This window comes from Oryzias melastigma, linkage group LG6 (genome assembly GCF_002922805.2).
Source record: "Oryzias melastigma strain HK-1 linkage group LG6, ASM292280v2, whole genome shotgun sequence".
Lineage (NCBI taxonomy): Eukaryota > Metazoa > Chordata > Actinopteri > Beloniformes > Adrianichthyidae > Oryzias > Oryzias melastigma.
This window is the reverse complement of record NC_050517.1, coordinates 10,866,007-10,874,163: the sequence shown is the minus strand read 5'-3', so window position 1 is coordinate 10,874,163 and position 8,157 is coordinate 10,866,007. Positions and strand designations below refer to the sequence as shown.

The 8,157-nt window shown below is 43.3% G+C and overlaps 1 protein-coding gene across 1 annotated transcript; it reads right to left on the bottom strand.

Annotated features, from left to right (window-relative positions):
- Positions 1-210: 210 nt before the first annotated feature.
- On the bottom strand, positions 211-4,848 carry LOC112152796 (transmembrane protein 168). Its single transcript, XM_024282589.2, has 4 exons — positions 3,276-4,848; positions 3,062-3,204; positions 2,714-2,988; positions 211-1,509 (listed from the first exon to the last, which is right to left on the bottom strand). Exons 1-4 carry the CDS (start codon positions 4,392-4,394, stop codon positions 962-964), a joined length of 2,085 nt encoding a protein of 694 aa, XP_024138357.1. The 5' UTR covers positions 4,395-4,848; the 3' UTR covers positions 211-961.
- Between the last annotated feature and the right edge of the window lie 3,309 nt (positions 4,849-8,157).

Genomic DNA, 8,157 nt, shown 5'->3' with positions numbered 1-8,157 from the left:
TTTAAAAAGTTTGAATTTGAATCATGTCCAAACCAGTTCAATCAACTTAATGCAATTCTGGGGAAAACAAATAATTGAAGATGTGCAGTTTATGAAATGAAATACAAACCTGAAGACCATCATTTTTTTGGACAAGTTCAGACCGGTTAAACTACCTGATAGTTGCCAGTGTGACAACTCAAATATGTTGTCATAAAAAACAAATAGCACTTTGAGGAAGTACAAGGTTATACTTCATTTTATTGCATAGTTTCTTCCATCTCTTCCCTATTTTCCTGAAATCAGTGTTTCACACATTAAAGTCATCAGAACAAAAATGCATAGCCCTGTCAATATATATATAAAAAAAAAACACGAAAAATCGTGAACTTCTGTTTTTGTGGAGCTAGTGAATATAAAATGTATTTTTTTTTTTATATCAAAACTGCATCAGAACACGAAGCAAATTCATTATAGAGGCTAAAAGTGGAGAAAAAAAAACACCCAAAATATAAAAAATAATGGCTCCATCCAGATAAAAACAGAGAATTAAAGCTCTAGAACCCACCAATGAAAACATTTTCCAAAAAGATCATAAAATAAAGTTTGTTTGGTTCAGTTACGGTACAAGGTATTCTGTGAATGTTCTCTTGGTCAGTCAAGAGCTTTAACCCCTTGACGCCTACATTTATTTCCATCTTACATATTTTTTGTTTTCAAGTAGAATGAGTTAATTTTGGAGCTGAAATGGTTTGATGCATATTTGCATCAATAGGCATCAAGAGGTTAAATGTGTAAGGTGCTGCTGTCAATGTTCTCTGCCTTTCAATTTGGTTAGAAAATGTGTTCTTTCAAAATAAAACTTCTGCATTAAGAAAATATTATTTTATACATTAAAAGTGAAAATTATGTCAGTAACGGTTTCATATTTAAAGTTGGAGTCATAAGTTTAGAGTCAATCAGTTTAAAAGCTGCTTTTTTTCTATGATCTCACTAGTTTGAAGCCTTGCCCCGTATCCAGTACGGCAGGAGGGAACCAGTTTAACTTCCACCGTTTCAGACATTTGACACAGGAACTGCAGATCCACAGCGCGTCCCGGCTGCCGCACCACAGAGCCAGCCGAACCACCGGGTGGGAGAAGCGGGGGAAGTACCCGCTCCAGTGGTTGGTCAGGTCGCTTCCTGTGGGCAGGTGCAGCGTGTAGTCGCTCCAGTGTTTGGAGATGCCGTACGCGGCTGAGACGGGCCTGCCCCGCTCCGACCACTGGATGTTGCTACTGGGATTGCAGTTGTACTCCACCCACTGCTCAGTGAAGTCGCCGAGCTGCGGCGGGTCCTGCAGCTCCACGTCTGCCGGCATGGAGAGCGAGGCTCCCTGCACCGCTGCGTACACGCCCTTCACCTGCTGAACCTCTTTGACCCACGGCAGCGCGTTGTCACAGTCGAGCACCAGCACAAGGCGGGAGCTGGAGCCGCCGTTCTTCTCCCTCCACCAGTCCAGAATCTGATGCAGGGGAAGAGTGTCTCCACCTGAAGATGAACGCGGTAAAATCAGCGCCATCTCCAAATCTGTGTTACGACTCTACAACATGTGTCAAAGTCGTTAGCAAAATAAAATGAAATTAATAATAAAGTATTTTTGTATTATTTTATTAATGGCTGAGTGTTATCTTGCGCTCATTTTTAACTTGTATAGTTAAGACAAAATATATTTTTATGGAGAGAAAAATATTGAAAGTTATTTAATGTTTAAGTTTTTCTTTTCTGGAATAGTATTTCTCCCTTTTTATTATTTGTAATTATGTTACAAAGTTATGGTTTTGAAGCTTTAAAAATTGGCATTCTGCAAGCTTTTTGGACTATTTTGGCATGTACTAAGATTTTTTAGGCTATTTTGGAGTTCAATATTTCAGCTACATGCTAGCTCTATTGGCTAACTTAGGCAGTTTAGCTAATATTTCAGATACATGCTACCTGTTTAGGCTAATTTAGCTTTTTTTAAAACTTTTTTTCAGTGTATTCTGGAGTTTGGCTAATATGTCAGCTACATGCTAGCTGTTTAAGCTAATTTTTCACATTTGCTTATTTTTCATTCCATTTTGGAGTTTAGCTACTAGTTCGGCTACATGCTGGCTGATTTAGCTAACTGATACTTTTTAAAATTTAGTCCATTTTGGAGTATAGCTAATATTTCAGCTGCTACATGCTAAATGTTTTGCTAATTTTGGCATTTTTATTTTTCAGTCTATTTTCGAGTTTAGCTAATAAATCAGCTACATGCTAGCCGTTTTGTCCAACTTAGGCTTTTTCCATTTTTTTTAACATCAATTTTGGAGTTTAGCAAAAATTTCAGCTACCTGCTAGCTGTTTTGGCTAATTTAGGGCTTTTTTTTAAGTCCATCTTGGAGTTTAGCTAATATTTCAGCTACATGCTAGCTCTATTGCCCAACTTAGGCTTTTTCCATTTTTTTTTACATCAATTTTGTAGTTTAGCAAATATTTCAGCTACCTGCTAGATGTTTTGGCTAATTTAGGGCTTTTTTTTCCTTTTTTTTGGTTTTAATTTAGTTCATTTTGGAGTTTGGCTAATATTTCAGTTCAGATACATGCTAGCTGTTTTGGCTAAAGATTAATGCTTACATTGTTTGGCCCGCGACCTAGGGTATCTTTTGGATTTCGGCCCCTTGTGAGATTGAGTTCAACACCCCTGCTCTACAAACACAATGCCACTCACCTGCTAGTGCCCAGTCTCCGGATCGGTGAGTGTGACCGCTGTAAAAGATCATGTATGTGTCGTGGCGAGGCCCGTCTTGAGTGCGCTGCTCCAAAAAGGTATTGATCTTAGCCTGCAGGGTCTCGAAGGTCAACCCGCTCGTAGAATAGTCGCAGCCATAGTTCTCGATCAGGTGGTGGGCGAAAAACCGCTGTATGTTGTTCAGCATGCCTGTGGAGCGCTTGTTCAGCTCCTGCACTTGACCCGGGGGCAGCAGGATGGGCTGACCGTCTGGACTGCAGAGGAAAGGACGTTTTAAAGCACGAAGGGTACCTCAGTCAGTAAGATTTGTTGGAACGTTTCAAGCACCTGCAGTAGTTGGTGGGGATGACCACCGCATAACCCACACAGGTCCCCCCAAGAGTGTTCCCGAGCTCGTAGAAGAGGCCGTGGAACAGAGACTCCAGGGTAAAGGCGAGGAGAAACACCCCCGTGATGAGGGTGCTCTTAGGCTGCGGGGGAAAACGGAAACTGCAAATCGAATAAAACATAGAAATCTCTCAAGGTGTTGGATTCCCCCTACCTGAAAACAGAAAGCGGCGAATGCAAAGCTGGAAGCCAGGGTGAAGAACCCCAGCCGCCCCGAAATGAGGCAGAAAAGCCTCAGTCCCTTGGAGGCCATGATCTTGTCCAGACTGGTCTCCTGGTAGTGGAAGAGGCGCTGGCAGTCGCCCAGTTTGGAGTGGAAGGTCCACAGGGTGATCACAAACAGCATGTGGCAGATGGCCCAGAAGAGCAGGAGGACCAGGAAGAACGGGAGAATCATGTACCACTGTGGCTGGGCCGCCATTACCTGGCCGGCCAGGCTGATGAAGAGCACCTCCACCCCCAGGAGGGGCAGCAGGGACAGGCGGCGCCACAAACCCCTCCACAACAGGAAGGACCGCCAGCGCTCCGTCACGGAGAGCCCGCAGACGTAACAGTCCAGGAGGGGGTCGCAGATCAGCTGGCCGAAGAAGCAGGTCAGGGCGAACGGGTTGGGGGAGATGGCCAGGTTTTTGAAAAAATCAAGGGAAAATGCTACGAAGAATGACAGGTTCACAAAAGCCATATAAACATTCATTCGAAGCGCAGCCATGAGGGCGGCGAGCGCCGCTACGAGCGCGGCCACGCTGACGATGTCCCGAAGCGGCATAAGCGTGCTGGCCGCCGCGAAGCCCGCCAGCTCCATCCGCTCTGCAGACGTCAGGAAGGCGGGACGGGTGGGTCCGAGGAGCCGCACCAGCAGTGCCCACATAAACCGCAGCACCACGCTAAACAGGAGCAGGTAGTTGGTCAGCTCATCCTTGCTGGTGAACTTCAGGTCGGGCGCGCTCGCGAAGGAGAGCAGACCCAGTACAAAGCCGTACCACAGGTGCAGGAGGCTGAGGCTGACCCGCTCCAAGTTGAAGATGTAGTTCAGAACTCCGGCTGTGACCAACACGAACACCCCCAAGACCAGGAGCACCAGGAAAATGGACTCGGAGGTTGCCTCCCACCGTGAGTACAGACCCAACCAGAGAGCTATGAGCAGGGTCAGACCGGACAGGTAGCCGAGAAACCGAACCGACGACCTCATGCTCACCTCCCCCTCGACCTCCTCCAGCCGGGTCATTGCTGCGTGGAGACAATGGCTGGTACAGTACCGAAGAAAACGACTCATTTTCACGGACAACGGGAATTTAAAAATATATATAAATAACTGGTCTGAGTTTGGCAGAAACTTTAAGCTAATCGCCCCGACGGCAGTTAGCTTAACTTCATCGCCGGTTCTGCATCCTGAAAGTCGGATTCGTTCACATCGCGAGGCTCACTGTCGGACTCCTATCTGATGTCTGAGGCGGTTCGGAAAGGCTTCGAGCCGAACGGAGTCCGAACACTCGCCGCGGACCTCTGAGACATTCTCCAAACTCCAAAACTCCAAAAGTTAGTTCCGTCAAAACTTGGAAGTCAGAGCACTGACGCCATTACTATTGTGACTCTACGGCGTGCGCGAAGGGTCAGAAAGTCTTCAGATTAAGACAGATCACGTTGATAAGAGAATCTGCTAACGCATTTTTTTATTTATTAAATAACTTTATTTACAATGTATTTATAAGAAGCAGATGACAAAAGTGAAAATAATAATAAATTAAAGCCGCAAGCGGCGTTGGATGGCCCGCAGTCGCTACCCGCCCTCACCCTCGCCGCTGCCCGCCCTCGACGCCCTCTCCCTCGCCGCCCTCTCCCTCACAGCCCTCTCCCTCGCCGCCACCTCATACGCACCAACGCCGCACTCGCTGCCCGCCCCTACGCACCATCGCTGCCCTTTACGCTGACCTTTGACCCGAACTCACCTGCTAAGCAGCCACTATGCACCATTAACCCCCCCTCCCCTTACTGTATAGCTGTACTGTGATGTAAGTGAGAAATTGCTTAAAAAGGCACTTTTTTCAAAATGGCGCCTTTTCTGTTAGTGTTATCTCCATAGCAACCATTTTATGTTTTGTTCGCCTGAGGTCACCGAGCAGATTGACGTTAGTTTCACAAGAATCGGCCAAAGTAAATTTTTTGATCTCCTTAGCAACGGAGGTTGTTTGCTTACCACGCCCACATTCCCTATATTACCATATTTTAAGTTATAACACTTGTTAAAGCTTTCACTTGGGATTTAAGTGAGAAATTGCTTAAAAAGGCACTTTTTTCAAAATGGCGGCTTTTCTGTTAGTGTTATCGCCATAGCAACCATTTTATGTTTTGTTCGCCCGAGGTCACCGAACAGATTGACATTGGTTTCGCAAGAATCGGTCAAAGTACACTTTTGGATCCCCTTAGCAACGGAGGTTATTTGCTAACCACGCCCACATTCCTTATATGGTCATATTCAATGATGTTATACCTGTTACAGCTTAAGCATGGGGTCAACATATTAAAATCTCATTGCAATGCATTGAAATTTGAGCGTGTATTAACACTACGCCACATTTACGAGCTCGCCACGCGCACGCCATTCAAAATCTATAGCTTGTAACACCATATATTTTTTCCCAAAAGCTTCGCAATGATGCCAAAAGCGTTTGGGAACGATTGATGAATATCCCTAACAGTTATATTTGTTTAAAGCTGGTGCTAACAGTGGTTTTTTTGGACAATTCAAGATGGCGGCCCTTCCCAAGGTCAAAGGTCAACGAAACTTCAGGGGTCGTTGAAGACTAACGCCAGGGGCATGTGGGTCAAATTTCGTAAAAATCGGACTAACGAAAGCTACGTTCTAACTTTGTAAAATTCACAAAATGTCCGATTTCGAAACAAAATGGCCGCCAAGTGGTAGGTCGTGGAGCCATCCCATAATAATGTAAAATTTAGCCATGGATATATCCAATAAGGCTACGTTGGTTTCGTTCGCGAATTCAAAACTTTTTTTTTGATTTTGCTGAGTCAGCAGTTTTTTTCGTAACGGTTTTTTGCGTACCAGGGCCGCATTTTACGCATTACGGTTTCGAAAGTTACGTTGTTTCGTTCAGCTTGAGCCTCCGCACGCGTGAATACCCGTTTTGCGCAAATCGGCCAAAATATGTGCGAGCTAGCTAAAACCGTGGCGGTTGCGACCTTGCCACGCGCACGCCATTCAAATTCTACAACTTCTAATTCCAACATTTTTCTCACAGTACATTCCCATTTATGGCCAGTGATGTGACATAACAATTGATATAACCCCCTAGGAGGTATTTCTTTTTGTAGCTTTGAGTAAAAGTGCTTTTTTTCAACTTTTCAAAATGGCGGCGTCTTCCCAAGGTCAAAGGTCAATGAAACTTCCTGGGTCGTTGTAGACTCGCGCTGAGGACCTAATTCTGAAGTTTCGTGAAAATCGGACAAACAAAAGTTTCGTTTTCCCATATTGTTGAAAAACGTGAAAAACGCCATTTTTCTGACTTCGGGGCAAGATGGCCGCCAAGCCTTCGGCTTGACGGCCATCCCATAATGATTTCAAATGTTCCAGGGCTTATCCCCGACACGTGGCATGGGCTTTCATTTGCGTATCTCGAAATTTTTTTTTTTGGCCCCATAAGCGATTTCGGGCCCATTCATTTTTTTGACGAGAACGCTCGCCGTGATGTCATCGTTTTGGGCGGGGTCACGCGCAACATGCCAAAAATTCATTTTTAATTTTCCCTACGTGTGATAAAATTTTGAGGTACTTTTCGTTAATGTGGCGGGGGTGAAATTTTAGCTCGAAGTGGCAGAAAGAAAGAAGAATAATAATAAGAATAAACATTGCAGAAACAATATAGAAAAATTTGCGGTGAGGAGATTGTGGCTTTGTGTATTTTGCGTTCTGTGATACACTGGTCGGGTCCATTTGGACTTAGGCCCTTCCCTTGAGGCCTTTTTAGGGCTTTTTACATTTTTTCACTCTAAGCAAAAATAATATGGTCCTTGCCATCAGTACCTGATGCTGCGGGCCATAAAAATCTTACCAACATAGCTTTAACTGCAACAATAAAAAAGAAATAATTGTACTAAAATAATAATCATTATTATCGTTATGGTGATGATGATGGTACTACGAGTAATAGTTGCTAGTAGTAGTAGTTATGGGTGGGCAGAAGCATCGTTTGCTTAAGCTTTATGTTTTTCATTTTTACCATCACATTTTTGTTTTATTAACCCGTTTTTTCACATTGATTGAATTGTAATTATTAACATGTTTGAAAAAAATGTAATTAAAAAAAATCTACATTAACATTTTTGTCTCACCATAAACAAAATAGTAACAATATATATTTTAGTTTGGTTAACATCACAATTTTCTTCAGATCATCATTATCGCCATACTCCCACTTACCAATCGCACACATCCATCATCACTTTAATGTGAGTGAAGCCATTTTCAATTAAGTGTTTTGAAAATGTTAATATTGTTGATTGTGTTTGTGTTTGCCTTCCAGATCGTTCCTTTTTTCCTGACCCTCATACAAAAATGTATTGAGTTGTTCACACCAGTGGCAGTTTAAAATGACGGTCTGCCCTCAGACTATCAGAAATTTATCAAGTTCCTTTTGATTGATACAGGACTATGGAATACTTTTAAATAAATTACTGTGAACATTTCTTGTGTTTTTTTTAATAATTTAGATTGTAAAAAAGTTGATATGACGCTTTAATGACTTGTGCTCTCTTATGGGGTCCAGATGACCCCACCCTTATATTGATGTGTGATCCCTCCCATGACAAAGGTGGACAGGATTTCCTTTCTGCCACGAACAACAGTAAAGATAAAACATCTTTTAAGAAAAAGTTCAGCGCGCTGTCTTGTGGGGTCCAGATGACCCCACTTTTAATGTAAACATGGCTAAGATAGCACAAGGGTTACATATATCATATAAGCTATAACAGATTATGGCCTTTGTTTTATTTATATAAAGCCTAATACAACAAAGAAATGA

Bases quoted from the DNA above. Each gene is read 5' to 3' on its own strand.
- LOC112152796 (XM_024282589.2), bottom strand. From the start codon at position 4,394: ATGAGTCGTTTTCTTCGGTACTGTACCAGCCATTGTCTCCACGCAGCA. The intron at 2,989-3,061 runs GTGCTTGAAACG...TTTCCTCTGCAG, and splicing joins ATCCCCACCAACTACTGCAG to TCCAGACGGTCAGCCCATCC. The intron at 1,510-2,713 runs GTGAGTGGCATT...GTTCATCTTCAG, and splicing joins CGGAGACTGGGCACTAGCAG to GTGGAGACACTCTTCCCCTG.